At 39.9% G+C, this 17,035-nt stretch overlaps 1 protein-coding gene across 2 annotated transcripts in view; it reads left to right on the top strand.

The window, feature by feature from the left end:
* The window catches only part of LOC147664995 (transcription cofactor vestigial-like protein 4), a 33,969-nt gene extending 17,739 nt beyond the window's left edge, over window positions 1-16,230 (top strand). For both annotated transcript variants that reach the window (XM_086949830.1, XM_086949831.1), the window contains exons 2-4: window positions 3,496-3,718; window positions 7,731-7,854; window positions 12,867-16,230. In XM_086949830.1, the coding sequence (XP_086805956.1) occupies window positions 3,578-3,718; window positions 7,731-7,854; window positions 12,867-13,144 (543 nt within the window). In that variant the 5' untranslated portion in view covers window positions 3,496-3,577 and the 3' untranslated portion in view covers window positions 13,145-16,230. The remainder of the gene's footprint in view (window positions 1-3,495; window positions 3,719-7,730; window positions 7,855-12,866) is intronic.
* The last annotated feature ends 805 nt before the right edge of the window (window positions 16,231-17,035 follow it).

Raw genomic sequence — 17,035 nt, 5'->3', positions numbered from 1 at the left:
ATTGAGGCCGCATTTGCGCACTTGCATGCCGGGGTTGTGCCCACCTTGACTTAAGAAATGCTTGACTTGGCCATTTCATGATGGACTGTGCAGAGGGGACACGGGCCTTAGCCATACTTGAGGTTTGCTCGCCTTTCATTTACCACGTTGGTGCATTGTGGGACTAGTGGTCCTGGCTTGGTCCTCATTGGATGATCTCTCATGGAAACAGTTTTTTTTTTTTTAAACGAATGCGTCCTAGAATTAAGACGTTGACATCATAACATGTTTTGCTGAATTTGTGTGCAATTGTGAGCTGGTGTGATTGCTGTCAGTAAGATTGCGGGCCGTTGCATTTAAAGGTTGATTGTGTAAATGGTGCTCTCGACACCCGGAGCGCTGGTTTAAAAAAGGATGGTAAACCCCCCCCCCCCCCCCCCCCCAAAAAAATTATATATATATATATATATATATATATACACACACACACACCTGTACTTTAAAATTACAGACTTAATGTATGAGAGATCCAGCTAATGTCTAAAGCTTCCCTTTAAGCTCCACTCTTCTCTCTTTGGTCCACTGCTAATTTCCTGATCTTCCCTAAAACCTGCCTTTTCATCAACTTTTTGCTTAAGTGTTAGCTGTTTTTTGGCCCTTGCCTTCCATCTTGCAGCACCTAAGTGTCAATGTCATCTTACCAGTGTACCTTTGTGCTGTATGATTGCCAACCCTACCTACCTGGGTCAGAATAGCTTCAGGTGCTAGGGACTAACTGAGCTGTTCTTGAAAGTTTTGGGTTCTGATCCTTTCGGATTCTTGCTTTATAGTATGGCAGGGTGTCCAGCATAGGACCAGGAGGCCAGATGTTCCTAGCCACACAAGTTAGAACTACCTGCAGTGAGCCCCAAAGTGGTTCTGTTGAAAGATTGGCATGAATTTGACTAGCCGTCCCACTGCCACGCACCCTGCCTCCCCTTCTCCACCCACCCACAGCATCTTATGTTTTTCACCCCGGGTCTAAGAGGACACTTGCATGTTTATGTTGGGGAGACAATATATTCCAAATATTACATATGCAAATACTGTTGCTCTTTGCCTGCGAGTTCCCATGAGCCTTGATAGGAATCCGAATGGCCACTACTTCTGTAAAATCATTTTTTAACAAACTCTTTTTCCATTTTGGAGCTGCAAATAGAATAAAGCGGGATTTTCTCAAGAAAATGGCACATTTTTCAAGATCTATATGGTGCGGTTCAATAATTTACTGGATTATTAATTATTTATTAATTTGTAATTGTTCTCCCTTTTTCCCGTGAGAATATTAGTACTTTACACTTTTCTACTTTTATATTGCACTGCAATCTTCTCACACTCGGCTATCAGCCACTCTCCCACCCTGATATGCTCATCTCTAAACTCATTTCGGGAAATGCAATGATTGGAAATTGATAGGTGCACAGATGCGCTCTGGTGTGTAAATGTGTGACAGGGAAGGTCGTAAAGCCCAGTGATTGTAAAACCATGACAACATATGTCTGTTGCATGCTATCTCTGTGTGGTGTCATTGTATAATCTCGCTCTCTCGAGTTCAGGGCTACTATAAAAAGATAAGGTAGGTCCCCATATCTCATAAGAACCAGATATAAAATATACCCTGTTCCGAGGAAGACGCTGATCCTAAAGTTCTTGTACACTTTAAACCCTTGTCCAAGTTTTCTGTTTGATGAGCTCCCTAGAGCAGGTGCTTTGCATAAGCATACTGCGTAAATGTACCTGTTTCACTATTCTTTCGAATCTGATTAAAAACTATGGCATAGATTCATCAAGGTAAAATCTGCTCGCAAAGGGGCAGATTCTCAGAATCTGCCCCTTTGCGACCGGTATTTTTGCATTTGGGATGCATCATCCCAAATGCAAAAATCGCAAATTAAGAATTCGCAAAATTGCGATTACTTGCATTTAAGGAATCTTAAATTGAGATTCCTTAAATGCAATGCATTAAAGTTTAAAAAATAGCGATTTCGCTAATAGGGCTCGAAAATTACCATGAAGTTGAACTTCATGGTAATTTGCAAAAACTTTGAAAAATGCACTAAAGTGCATTTTTCAAAGTTTCATGTTGAGCACACACATGGCCTAAGGGCATGTGTGTGCGCAACATATGTGCACAGATCAATTTCAGGGGTGCAACACGGTGTCCTTTGGACACCCCTGCACCCTTGAAATCGCATTCTCAATTTGCGATTCGCTAATTGCGATTCGCCAATTTAGAATGTTTTCCCATTCATTCCTATGGGCCTGGCCCATAGGAATGAATAGGGGAGGTATTCCTTAATTGCGACTCGCAATTTGCGAGTCGTAATTAAGGAATTTTAAGAAATTGCATTTTGCTATTCCTTAATAGCGAATCGTTATTTTTCGCTATTAAGGAATAGCAAAATGGATTTGTGATGCATCTGGGGGATAGTCTTAAGTCCAAAGAACACCTTTAAAAAGATGCAGTCCTCGCTGTATTGTATTTGAAAGAAAACTCGAATGAGAACGTCACCCTGAAGCCAAAACAGGTTGTAGTATTTCTTAACCTTTGCGCTGTAATCATTACACGTTTATTGTGTGCCTCTTTGCTAGGTAAACTCGGGCCACATGTCGGTTTAGTGTTTATAGACGGGGAATATATTTATTCTCGGTTCATAAAACTTACAGTGCAAATATGCTTTTTTGCCTGACATTTCTGTATGTAGAAATATACACCTTCACTTTTCGATGTGCACACATTTTTATGCTTGTGATGAGTACTCCTGCATTCTGTGACAGTAGCATGTGATGACTTCTGGAAACACAAGACGGCTGCGTTTGAGTGCCTTTTTGTTGAAGCCCCCTCCAGTAAATCTGAAGTTCATTCCTTCCGAAGTCCAAAAATGTCTGAAATCTACTTAAGTGTGAGCCTGTGTGAGTACATTTAGGACATTTTAAATACTTCTTGATCGAGCCAGCTTCATTGAACGTGTAGCTGGTCACTGTAGCTGGACTTGGCAAGGGCAAAGTAGAGCTGCTGAGCTTTCCGAGGGTGCAAAACATTCTGGCAAGTGGCCTTGAGTTCTGTACATGTATTTTAATACAAATGACATGTTGATCATTCTCTACTTCCAAATTTGCCTCTTTCTTCTATCGTTTGTTCTTTAAACATTTACGAACCAAAAGTGATTTGCAGAATCTGATTTACTTCATAAAAAGAAGATATATCAGTGATAGTCACTCCTGTCTGGTGCTTTGGCCAACAGTTCAATGTCTTAGTTCTTCAGGTTTGGTGATTGCATAGTTGGATCGAATTAAACTAACTTCTGCATCTTATATTTTATTTACTCTACTGCTTATGTGGCAAACTACTCCAACCTTCTCAGTGGGTATCATGATGTACAATGCTAGTTTCATGCAATAAACAGATCTATGACTTGGAAGTGTTTTTAGCTCCGAATATGCAAAAATTGATTTGTTTTGTTTTTGTTTTAAAAGAACCAAGGCTGTTAATGGGGATTATCGGAAAGACCACCGAGACAGAAGCCGCAGTCCCATCGAAAGAGCGGTAGCACCTACCATGAGCCTCCACGCGAATCACTTGTACTCCTCGATCCCCAGCTTGGCCATGGATCAACCTCTAGCACTGACCAAAAACAGCATGGATGCTGCCCGCGCGGTCGGCCTCCTCCCTGCACTGAACCCGATGGAGAGGCAGCAGGTAATGTGGCTCCATATTAGCAAAGCAAGACTGTAGCCTGTGCTTATAAGGTAGAAGGTTTTCAAACTTGACCATGCTAGTCAGTCTATACACATACCTACCAGCACCACACTTTGTTTTTTATATGATATGTTCAATTTTTAACATCTCGGACCCCACTCGTACTTCAAAAGGCTCTAGAGCTAAAAGGATTACCTTACTAACTTACTTTTTTCACAAAGAATATATATGTTGGTTTTAATATTTTCTACTTCCTTTGTTTCTGCAAATTCACTTGTTATTTACCACCAGTTTCTTGGTATTTTTTGCAACACTCGAACTTCCAAAGTACTGTCCCTTCATAAGGCTTCACAGTTTATCTCCTGACAGCACTATGCTAACCCTTCAGGGGATATCAGTATGGATGGGTAAAAAGCGCTCAATAGTTTATTTTGAGTTGTTGCTAATCTGTCGATTTCTTTGTTGTGTATTGTTTTGTTGTGTGATATTGGTCACTAGGGATAGAGGTGGGCTGTACATACTGTTTTGAGGACGTCTTATATTAGTTTTCAGGTTGCACTATAAACTATCACAAAATATGCACACCAGAAGAGACATTTTTGTACGGCGGGGAAACGTATAATTATGGCAATGAAAGAATTCTGGAATTAGATTTTTTAAAATTCATATAGTAAAATTCATCTGAGCAATAGGTTTAGTTACACGGCATAGTTTGCCTTTTTTGTTGTCGGTTTGCAAGAGGGTGTTTAATAAAAGACAATTATTCTTGTCTTGTGTGGCTGCTATAGGTTGTTTTTTAGTTGGTTGCTACCAGCTCTATTGTCCGCATTTGTACAGCGCATCACTGTCATTTGTTTTGTCCTATATTGCTTTTTTAGTGTAAGTGCCCTTTATGCTTGTAATTCCCCTGTGACTGGAGTCAAGGTGGTCTGTTGGTTTTGTGTTTAGTTAATAGACACCTTTCTGTTGTATTTGATAAGATAACAGATAGATGACCATTGAAAATTTCTACTTGAAGTAAGTTTGCCTTCCCGAGAAGCCAGTGTGTTCTATGTCATATGGTGAGAAGCAGTTCTGTGCACGTTTATTTCAGTGTAAAGGTCTGATTCTAGTTTCGTATTGTTGAGATTAATCTCGTAGTCCTTCTTATTTTTTGCGCTAAAAGTTTACTGACCATAACAGAAACTGGGAAAAGTTGTTTTTTAACCTGTTAAGTGCCTGTGGTTGGCTGAATATGATGTATGTTGTGTCAACTTTCTATTCTGTGAAGTGATTCAATGTTTTGTCTGGTAAAAAAAGAAATAGCCACTTAAGCCATTACAATTTATCGTTATACTTGAAACGTATTTATGGTAGTATCATAAGTCTGTTGAGGGTTTCTTAATTGCATGTACTAAAGCATGTTCTGCTGACGTGTTGAGCCTGAGAATAAGTGCTAATTCCTGACCAGTAATCTGTTTTCATACCTTACTATTCGTACACAATTATTTGTGTAGTCTTACAAAACACAGTATATGAATTACTTTAGGTACAAGGTTTCATTTACATTGTTCTTGCTTTTTGGATATTTTGTGGGAAGAAACACTCAGAAGACGTACGAGTTAGCAGTGCGAGGACCACTGTGTGCGTTTGTCCTACAGGCAATAATTCGTTAAGTCGGATGTATGTTTCCAGAATGATTGGCATATGTTGAATAATTGGCACATGTTCACTGTACCTGACCAACCTTGCCAGACTGGATCAATAATTTGAGCAGCTTTTCCCTGTAGACAGACAGATGGCTTACAGATGCCATGCCCTCTCTACAAGGAACCCAAATACTCGTTATGAGATTAAACACCAGAATTTATTATATAACCTGCTATGTGTGTGTGGGAGTAGAAGGTGTATATTAGCTGTGTTATCGACCCAAGTAAACCGGAGTCACAAGTATATAATGAGTTATACTATGAGTTAAGGTATTCCTGCTATCCATGTGTGCACTCGAGGGTGACCCCTGAGCATGTTTGACCTACAGCGCATACTAGGACGTGTGTCCTCTCGGGTACAGATGAGCACCGTAGACTGACATGCCGCATGTTCAAGGTGAGTGTGTGCCCATAATAGATGGACCATTGCAACAGCACTGTTGTATGATCAGAAATGTTTGGTTGCATTGGTAGTGTTAGAGGAACATTTGCATAATACTGAGGGGAGAGTCCTGTTGATTCTGCGAGACAATATTTTGCATACCAAGTTGTAAAACTAGATGTTGAGAGTTCCTATAGCCCCACTCTATGCTGACATTTTTGTTTGGCATTCTGTTCAAGAGGTTGGGCCAATTTCGCTGTGAAAATCACGATTCTAGTACTGGCCCTTCTTTTTAGGAATTTTTGATTTAGAGTGCGTACACTTAATTTTCAGGTCAGGCTTGGAGTCCGCTTTAGTAGTGCTGCCAGCCTCATGTTGGCAAAAAAAAGTGTAATAAAATGCATACACATATGAATAAATAATGCAGCGTTCGGTCAGCCATCTTCCTCCATTGTCTATCTTGCACTTTCATTGATGGCATTTTGCCTGATTGCATGTGTATAGTGGCATGAAAAAGACTGTACTGCAGTGGCAGGGCTGCTGGGACACTGCTATATTTGTAAATGTTTTATGTTTACAATTTCTTTTTCATTTTGCCCATTTGCAAAAATAATTATTAAAAAAAATTGCTGCACACTTGAAAAAGTCTGTCCTATTGGCTTTGGCCATGCGAGAACCCATTAGTGTCTTACATAAAAATACAGGGCTGAAAATTTAGGGGCATATTTATAAGGGGATATCGCCGCCAGAACGTCACTTTTACTGGGGTTCTGGTGCGATATCCCCTTATTTACAAAGCGGCGTTAAGCCACTTAACGTGGCTTAATGCCGCCTTGTAAATAAGGCCCCATTTCACGCTTTACTTAGAGGGAAAGGGGCGGGCAGTGGGTGTTGCAATGAGCGTTCCACTGCAACACTCATTACTTTTTTACGCTGCCCCATATTGGGCTGGGGCAGCGCCAAAAACTAAGACCAGGGAATACCTGGGCTTAGACTGGTGATACGAGGAGAAATTATTAATTTCTCCTCGATTTTTGCTCATTCCACGTGTGCTGCACTGCAGCACACATGGAAAGAGCAAATCACCTTTCAAGATTGTTTATGTGCAGGAAGGGACACAAACAATCACCCTTGCAGCATGGCACAAGGGTGCCTGTGAGGGCGCTAGGCAGCTTTATTAGCGCCAGCGCTACGGAAAACACAGGGGTGTGCTGTATTTTCTTTAAATACGGCGCATCCCAGCGTTTTAGAAATTTTGTTGTAAATATCCCCCTTTGTGTCCCTGAGTTATCTAATCCCTCCATATAAGTAGCATCTCTGTCATCCACCTAAGAAATCAGTTCTGAAAGTGTGCACAAAATGTATGTCTAAACTGCTAGCCGGTACTGTGTTCATCCTTACTGGCGCGAACCTCATCACCCCTCAGTTTTGGGGTACCTTGATCATACCAGAGTTTAAATTAATTGATCTTTCAATCCTGATTGTGCCAGCCAAAAAATGTTTTGGATGTAAAGAAACGCCCTATCTCGAGGTGAGACACTTGCTGGGCTGCCCCATGTGCTCCTTTAAATATGGAAAATAACTTTTTCTTAAACCAGCAAAACACAAGAGTAATTTTCCAATTTTTTTTTTTTGAATCCTTGTTCAGGCAAAAACATAAGACTTTCCATTCCAGTTTCTGCATTCACTTATGTCTCATAATCTGTGGGTGCATTAGGTTTGCTTGATAGTTGTTGAAGTGGAGTTAGTGCGTGGAAGTATCACTTTTGCAAGAGGTATATTCCAGAGCCCAATATGCTGAGTCCTCTGATCTAATACACCATACCATACCATACCTGTACCGACAAGTGTGATGAACTGCAGGAAGTCAGGCGTCTACGTGTTTTCCCTTTTGTCCACTGCAGAATAGCAAATGCTTTACATGTACTTTGTTTTCTTGCAGAATCGTCCTTCTGTAATTACGTGCGCCTCAGCGAGCAACCGCAACTGTAATCTCTCTCACTGCCCCGTTGCCCACAGTGGGTGTGGTTCAGCGTTGCCGGCCAATTACAGGAGGCCATCCAACAGTAAGTTATGCAGCTGATTGGTCTGGAGTCTGTGAATGTTTAGTTTCAAGAGCAGAATCTTCTCCTGCCAATGTCCTCTGCATGTTCTATGCGGCGACCAAGGGTTGGAAGGGCATTGAAAATGAATTTAAGATTGTGCCTCGAGGGAAATTCTTATAACATAACCATGGCCACTGGAATTATGCGGCAAGAGAGGGTCAGATTACGTGACAGGGTTGAATAAATTATGAGGCAATAAAAGGGCAAATCATGCAACATTTTGCTGCTCATATTCTGATAGTATTACTTCATTATTTAGTCATTACTTCATTATTTAGTCATTTTTTAGGTTGAACATTCGAGAACTCTTGTATATACATATATATTAGTATATACTTATGTGTGTGTACTTTGAAGGCCCTGGAGATCTCCCCCTACTACTTGTCTGCTTCCGCTTAGGGACTTTTTTTTTCTGTTCAACTGCCTCTATTTAACTGTCTTGATAGAAAAGGACCAGTAGAGGTCAGTAAAATACCAGGATTGCTTTCTGCCGAGGAACTTTTAAAAAAAAAAATTCTGGCAACTGCCTCTATTTAACTTTCTTGATAGAAAACGACCATCAGAGGTCAGTAAAATACCAGAATCACTTTAGCATTCTCTAGATTCCAGTCCATAGAAATTGTCTTCCAAAAGCACCTGTAGACAATAATATTTTTTTCAAATCTTGTATTTTCAGTGATATGACCAACAAAGACCCTGATTTTATTGTAAAAACAGTGCTTTGGACTGTACCATTTCCAGCTGAAAGCCAATATTTTTCTCCATGAGTTACCATATCTGGCATGTCAGGCAGTTTGGTGCTTACTTTCCCTCCATGTCAAAGAAGAGTAGACGTTTCAGCACCCAGGCTAATGTGCTGCATAGCTAAATACATATAAGGTCCCAAAGGCGAGGCCGATTGCATTGCAAATGCTTGTTAAACTTGTTAAAACTGTTTTAGGATTAGTTGTACCTCATTAGTACCAGTTTAATACCCCAATATAGCAATAAGCTACAGAAAGATGAGCAGTCAACCTTTGCAAAGGGCCTTCCACTGCACGACAACACATGCCATTGCAGTTTTACTAACTTCTGAATCGTTTGAGCTAGAATTATTCTTTTTTTAGTTAAAATTTGCAGTTTATGGAGTAGATGATGGCAAATCTACAATTATGTGAAATTTGTAGCGGCTGCCCAAATGCATAATTCTAGTCGCCCTGTCCATAACCTCACCGCATTTGATGGTTCTTCCAAATGGATACAAAGTGCCACACAAAACGAGTTGCACAGTGCCCAATGAAAACGTGTAGTGTGGTGAAAGACGGGAGAGGCCAGTAAGCGTGTCAAAACAGATCTCAGCGACTATCAAAAGTTCATGCTCCTAGTAGTATACACACATGTAGTGGTGGGTAGCTGGAGATGGCACACAACGGCACCATTGACATTTATCTGCTATAAGGAGACAAAACCTTGGGAGTGACATAGGGAAGAAAGCATTTACGATAAAGAAAAATGATAGGATAAGGTGCCAGTGTTACGCATGTTCTTAAACTTGTCATCTTGTAATTGCTTAATCTAAGCAGTAAATAAATATATGGTGCTGTCAGCAGGAAGTTCTTGAGCCAGCACCACAATGGTGTAACTGGGACACCAGTTTCTTGTCAAGTGCTGCAGACCTTTACTTGGCCTTCACTTTATTCAAGCATCCGGGTCACCTTTTCCAGTGCTAAAAACCATATTTTCCCCATAGCTCCTCTCTACGCTGATGAGTCTAATATGGCTTTCTCTCATGAGGTTGGGCCCAACCAGAATATCCAATGGGAAGGAATTTGTATTGAAAGCGGGTAAGAGTAAACCCCATTTAAAAGAGCAGATACCCAGCCATAGGAGGACAATATTTGAGGGTGCTTCCACAGAGAACTTTACTTTTGGAAAGTAATCGTTGAATCGGGTAATTAACTGGTTTATATTTGACAGGGTTAATTATAGACACACTAGTTTTTAAGCCTTTAGTTATCTTGCTAGAATTGTGGCACAAAAACGTTCGTGTATGTGTCTCAACTTTAAACCTGTTGAGACTGTTAATTTTTTTTAGGTATACATATTTATTAAATATTTGAAACAAATGCTTTTAAACGCATGAAACATTGTAGTACACCCTCGCCGAAGTCTACACTTATGTACAGATTTATAACGTTCTTTTCAGACGATTTATATTTGGTATTTTTTTCTCTTCAAAATAAAATTAAGGAAAAAATGCAACTATAGCAGCTTGCTGCGAATGTAAATCATTTTTATTACTGCAGACTGCACTTTTCTTTATTTGATCTGGGGCCCCATGCAGCATTTTATTACTGTTAACGTTGGAGCATCCAGTTGGATTCTGTTCCATATGTCCTTTTCTCAGCAATTTCTGTACAAATGTTTTCTATTTGTTAAAGTGGTGAAGTAGTTTAGTTTCGAAATGCTTCCTGTAATTTCGCATGTCTTTTGGCGAGCACTTTTGTTTATCTTCTGTCTCCATTGTAGAAGCCATAGCGGAGAATAGACCTTCACTTCCCTTTCTCCTCCCTGGAAACAGATGCACACACAGCTAAATGTTCCTCAGTTGAATAGGGTGGCACTGCATGAACTAAACCTCAGATTACTTCATTGACTCTGTAATTCCCCAGGGCTGTTGCTAAATTGTTTACCATTTTTGCTAGTAATTTTATATGTTTGAAAGCCTCGCAGGCAAGGCAGGTGAAAAATTTTATATTGAAATCTATATTCCACGATTTACAATTTTTATGTTACTTTGACTTTAAAGAGACGATTCTGTCATCTACTAAAAAGTCATGTTTAATTGGATGTAGAGGGGGAAATGTGTTCAAGTGCTGTTAACAGAACTAGACAACGCGGAGAGCTGTTTACACAGCTGAAAGCCTGTTGCATAGCAGAGACCTCCTAGTGTAACCAAAGATTTCATCCCTGCTTCTTATTTTACAACTAAGGTTTTTCCAAACATGAGTCACACTTGCTTGTTTCTGGGAAAGATTAAAAAAACAACTGACCCAAATCTATCTTCTATATTACTAAATGGAAGGTTTGGAGCTGTGGGGCTGGTCAGAGATAGTTGATCAAAATCAGATTCTTTACAGGAAAACATGCCGTCGGACCAGTCAAAAACTTGTCCCATTCCCAAACTTGAGTGAAATACAGGGGTCTGGCGCTAATCATAGACATGGCATGACAAAACAGCACCCTCAAGGTGAAGCCTGAGGCCCACAACGACAGGGCACACAAATATCCCTTTATCCCGAAAATTTGATGAGGAGAAGGAAGGTCGAGAAGAGAGGTGGGGTATAGAGCATGACAATATCAGTTGTCATTAACAAAAACAAAACCTCTTGTGATAATTACACGAATGTGTGTAGTTGCAAAATGTCGACCCATGTCTAAAAAATTTCAAAGTGTGACGTGACCCTTGTTTTTTTATTATAAATCACAGAGTACTAGTAGTAGGCTAAAACATCCCAGTGTTCTCAGGAGGACCATAATATAGCCTTATAGCCTGCCGTAGCGAGCTATACCGGCTATTAAAGGCCCGCTCCCGCGTTAAAGGCCCGAGCCGAAGGCGAGGGACTTTAACAAGGGTGAGAAACTTTAATAGCCAGTAGAGCCCTGCTACGAAGGGCTATAAGGCTATTAGAACATTCTGCCACTAGAGGGCAGAATATTCTAACAAATAAAACAAAGCCTTCTCTAAGCTCGAGGGGATTTAAATCCCCTCAAGCTTCGAGAAGCCTTTGTAAAACATTGGAATGTTGCTCTGCGGGCCTTTACCGACCCGTAGAAGCAGGGAGCACTCTATTGTTTTCAATGGAGCTTCCAACATTCCAATGTTCTAATAATCCTTTTCCTGAATGAATCTCAATTTTTACCTTTTTTGGCAGAATCAAAAGGTTCTACTTATGCGTTGCGGTGTAGCCATCAACATGTGTGCTCTCTAATGTTATACTTTCCCCATCTTCATTCCATGTTTTTCTTTCTCCAAGTCTGAGGTTAAAGTATAGGGCATGTTTCTGTAGTCTAGAAAGGAACACAACGCTTTTGTGGCTCCTCCTTAATTCTCCTGAAGTGGGAGGGTTTTAGCGTATGTTTTCTCTTGTGGGATGATTGCCCCAGGTTCCCAGACCCTGAGTACTCGACACTTCATACATTGAGGTAAAGTAATCCTCCCTCAAACAGCATCTTATTTTGCATGCTCTGAGGAGGTGAGGTATTTGCACCAGGGTGAGTGAAAAGGGTTGACATGAAGTATATTCTTTACTTTGTAGGAGCATCTCCATCATCAGCTGTTCTGTGATTTGGGAGAAAATGTGCATTTATACATTAGCTGTGGCTTGTCAACAGCATGGTATATGATTCAGTATGTTGGGATGAAGGCCCTATTAGAGAATAATACATGGTCAGTTCTCTTCTTTGTGTGCCTTTGTGATTGCATGTGTGCTAAAGCAGTCAGTGCCTCAGTCTCAAACAGAAGGATAGGGCTACTGTTGGAAAACTATCTGAAATTATTCCGGAATATGGAGTAAAACCCCAAGTACTGCAGTAGGTGGCTGTTGAAAGATTGGTCTAAAAACCTTGTCTGAGCCGACAATTTTTACTAAAAAAGGAATTGACCAACATTAATGTCTATGTTGCTCTTTTTTGTGATTGACTGTTCTAGTAGTACAGAGATTGTTTGAATAAAGAAGCGTGTGTTGGCTTTAACGCCAGCTTTCTCTACTACGAGCGGTTCAGAGATACTCCAATAAAATATTTTCCAAGTTCCCAATTATTGTTTATATGTTGAGGTGTATTAGTTATATTTTTCCATTCTGCTGTAGATCAGCAGAGCTACAGCTGTAAAGCTATAATAGAAATTTAAACTAAAACTTTTAAATGTTTAGGGATACCTTTTGTGACATGAACCACATGACCTAATGATTTATATTTCTGTCCCCTTCTAGCTACCACTGCTTGTGATCCAGTCATAGAAGAACACTTCCGTAGAAGCCTCGGCAAGAACTATAAGGAGCCTGAGCCCGCCACTAATTCTGTGTCCATCACGGGATCCGTCGATGACCACTTCGCCAAGGCATTAGGAGACACGTGGCTTCAGATCAAAGCAGCAAAAGATGGAGTGTCCAGCAGCCCTGAGTCTGCATCGCGGAGGGGTCAGCCTTCTCCATCCTCGCACATGGTCAACCATAATCACACCACCAATCACTCATCAATTGTCTCGTAGAAAAAGGACAATGAGAAACCCGTCATCTGGAAAGAAGTCAATTTGCATGGTGTGACCGAGCTTTGAACAGTGCTTAAAAAGGATAGGCTAGGAGGGAGAGGAGTTTTTCAGAACACAGTCTATGTGTGTACTTGCTTGCCATTTGTTTAGGGTGCCCTTAAAACACAATAGCAGGAACTATTTTGTTATTGGTTATGACGTAGCATCCGAGCTCCCTGCCTCAGTTACCAAAGAGACCTCTGATGCAGATTTTGCTGCCTTTTTTAGAACTATCCCCACCAACAGACCGCCACCGCCACACGCGCTTACTGTATGAAAAGCCATTGCAAAAATTGGTTGACCGAAATACTTCTTGCTTCTACCTGCTTCTTGAGACTAGGATTTGTGTGGTTTGCTTCCATTGCTATTTTTTTTTCTGTTGAGTAATTTTGTATGTATATACTTGAAAAGAACTGTCATGTCTGATTTGCACTATTGGGGAGGATTAAAGTTGCTTGACAACTTTTAGCAAGATGCTAATATTCTGAGGGAAACTGCTGAATTTTAGGGGGTTTATGGATTACATTTGTATCCTTTCTGTGGGGAAAAAAAGGCAAAACAGCTTTGGAAGGGGAAGTCTCATACCGGTTATAGGTCTTTCTCTGCAGATATCAGGTGCTTGCAACTGGACTCTATACGTCTCATACCACGGGCATTTTAACTTCTCTAAACACAACACAGGTTGTTAGCATATAGCTGAGGTTGGATGGGTCAATAGTGCTTTTGCATGTTTTCCAAAAATAGCTGGTATCTATTAATGTATAGGTCGTATGGAACATAATGCATATTAGCTTCTCTTCAGAATTAGTTTATTTTTGTCAGTAGCGGTCCTAGATATACTTACTGCTGGTACAGTTGTACTCTATAATATTTGTATTTTGATACTCACTCTTGTAGGAGCCAGCAACAGAGAACAGCCTCCGGATAGGCACCGTAAATTAAGCAGTTAAAACTATATGATAGTGTGTGGTACAGGATGCTAGGCCTTAGCGCATGATGGAATCATCATCATCTTACCCTGAATTTGCTTCCTAAAATATTGAAAGTCTTTGTGTGATATCAGCTTGAAAAAAAACTGCCGCCTTTCACTATCGCAATCGAGAAGCAGGGCGTTAGCTTGTTTGTTTTCTCTTTTTAAGTTTGCTCAAAAGCCTATGTCAAGGCAGCATACATTCCTCCATTAGAAATCTGTATACAGGTGTTACTGCATTTATTATCATTTGCTAGTGGTAGGTTCTAGCTAGAAGCAAAATAACAAAGGCAGATGCTAAAAAAAACAAAGGCTGTTAGGCTAAAGAGCTTTTCATCATACACCATGTTGGTTTGTTACATGCGACACACATACATTCCAGTATCCAATCACCATTTTATACAGGAGTTGCAAACAGTGACGTCGGCTGGGATTTTGAACACTACACAGGGTGTAGTGCACTCCTTCAGGAGTTGTGCAATTCTGTTACGGCAGTCCACTGACAACAATGAAAATATGGTCAAAAGTTATTTTTCACTGTTACACCATTTAACAATATTTTATTTGTGATCGTGTGATAGCCCATGTCACTTGCTACAACTGGAGTGTTTTTTTTTTTTTACATTTTTTATATGTATATATACTGGGTCACCTGACGAGACTGGTTAAATGTAGAAAGTTTTATATGCTAGTCGGACATGGGCGGGAAATGTGATGTATTGTGGTCTACATTACAGTATTGGGTCCACTGTGGCTAAGAAATGTTAAGCTTTTTAATTTGGAATGGTGCGGGGTTGGGCAAAATAAAAATCAATCTTAGTGTTGTGGGTGGCTGCTTCGACAGAACAAACGGAAAACAAATTTCCTTCCCAGTTTCACACATTTCAATACCATCTTACTGGGTAGTCAATGCTTCTCTGCTTTGGCATTCAGTATCCTATTCTGTAGGAAAGTCATTTGAAAGAACACTTTTTTTTTATATAGGTAACTTTAAGACCATCGTTACGCTGTGCGTAAAGAATGTACAGAGAAATTTGTAGGTATTTTTTTGAGGAACAATTAATTTGTTAATGATATGTAGCTATTTAATTTACCCCTTTCCTTAATTGTAATCATTCATTTTTTTGTTTGAAGAAAAAAGTTGATCTTTTTTTGTTGTTGTAGAATTTGTCTGTAATACAGTTTAAAAAGTGCAGGAACACAGTTATTCTAGGAGAACACTGCATTAGCGTTAATAGCCACTAGTTTGTCATTGCTACAGGCTACTGAGCATTGTAACAGTAAAATATTAACACTGTAGAGGGGCTCTGTTGAAAATGCGACTCCTGTTGGGTGCGTTTCCTTATTGACAAAAAAGAAATAGTTTAAAAAATGTTTAATAAACTGGTTTTTATTTATGTCTGGGATGCTAATATAATATTGGAGTCAAGTGCTGAGAGCACTTGTAACAAAAAAACAAAGTGTACATCAAGTAAACCAGTTTATTTGGTAGAATTTCATTTGGTAGAATTTCAGTTCACGTTATTAAATAAAGGAACACGGCCCAATGTAGAGTATTTTGTCACCCTCTCATTATTTATAAAATTTGTATTTTGAAAAAAGATCTATAAAAAAGAAATTAAAACCCATGTATTTTTTGTAATCTCAAATGGTTCTAATGCCTTGCCGTGGTTTATATTGTGTGCCAAACTGCGCCTTTTTGGCACGAGGATGTCATAGGATGGGTGCAGTACATCGGCGTGAGGTTCGGCCATTACAAACCTTACTGTGCTTTCTGGTGCACAGTGAGACCCATTTTTGCGCGTTGTTAGCGCCTACATGTTTCCATCATTTGTGGAAAAACAAAATCCGGAAACTAACAGAGTGTAAAAAAAAAACCTGTGAAGTTTCTTCAGAGTGGAACCTTCTACAGTGCATTTTGAAATATTTTTCGTGTTTGTAAATCTGTAATATACCATTCTTTTGTGGCCTTGTTTCACCTGAAAAAAATTAACGAAAAAAAGGTTTGGCAGGCCATCTTTTTTTGTACTTAAAAGTAGTAGCCTTAAAGAACAATAAAGTGCTCTTAAACCACAAATTTGCGTTTGTTTTATCTAAAAAGGTTAAAAACCTATTTACCAAGCATTGGAGGTCAGTATTGGATTCCAAAATCATTCGTTCTACACAAAATCATGAATGGCCTTTACAAAGCATGCAGTAAAGAGTGCTTATGGTAAGTTGAGCCATGCCAAACTAATCAATTGTATTATCAGTAAACTGGTTAAGGTTGTATCACAACTTCATTGACGTTAGAAGTTATTCCAATTCACCGATTACCTGTTAAGGAAGAACACATACATTATGGACAGTTACAGAAGTTATGCTATAACGTGTGCCACTGGAGAATTTAGGGGCATATTATCAAGGGGGTTTATCTCCGCTTTTTTGGCTTTAAAAGCCAAGAAAGCGGAGATAAAATTATCTCCCTATTACCTAGCTGTCCCTAACACCAGTTAGCGACAGCTAGTAGGAGATAGTGACCATCTTGGGCCCCGCTTTGCATGTCAGTGATATTTATCACTAATGACATGCAAAGTGGGCGTGCCAAGATGTTAGCTAACATCGCTATCTCCTATTACCAACCTTTGGAGATATTCGCGCTAAGCGCGAAGATCTCCAAAAGCTAACACCTGCCCCATAGCAGTTCTTAGCCATGTTATCCAATGGTAGGTGGATAACATGGCTAAGAGCATTAGCTCGGTAATGCTTGAATATCGCTGACTTTTCAGCGATATTCATGCATTATTGACGATTTTTATCGCATTTGCGATAAACCTTGGTAATACCAAGGTCTATCTGCGATAAAAATCGCCGCAGCTCTGCGATAATTGTTTATCTCTAAC

Source organism: Lissotriton vulgaris, unplaced genomic scaffold (genome assembly GCF_964263255.1).
Source record: "Lissotriton vulgaris unplaced genomic scaffold, aLisVul1.2 SCAFFOLD_1732, whole genome shotgun sequence".
In the NCBI taxonomy this organism is placed as follows: domain Eukaryota; kingdom Metazoa; phylum Chordata; class Amphibia; order Caudata; family Salamandridae; genus Lissotriton; species Lissotriton vulgaris.
This window is presented reverse-complemented; position numbering and strand designations above follow the sequence as displayed.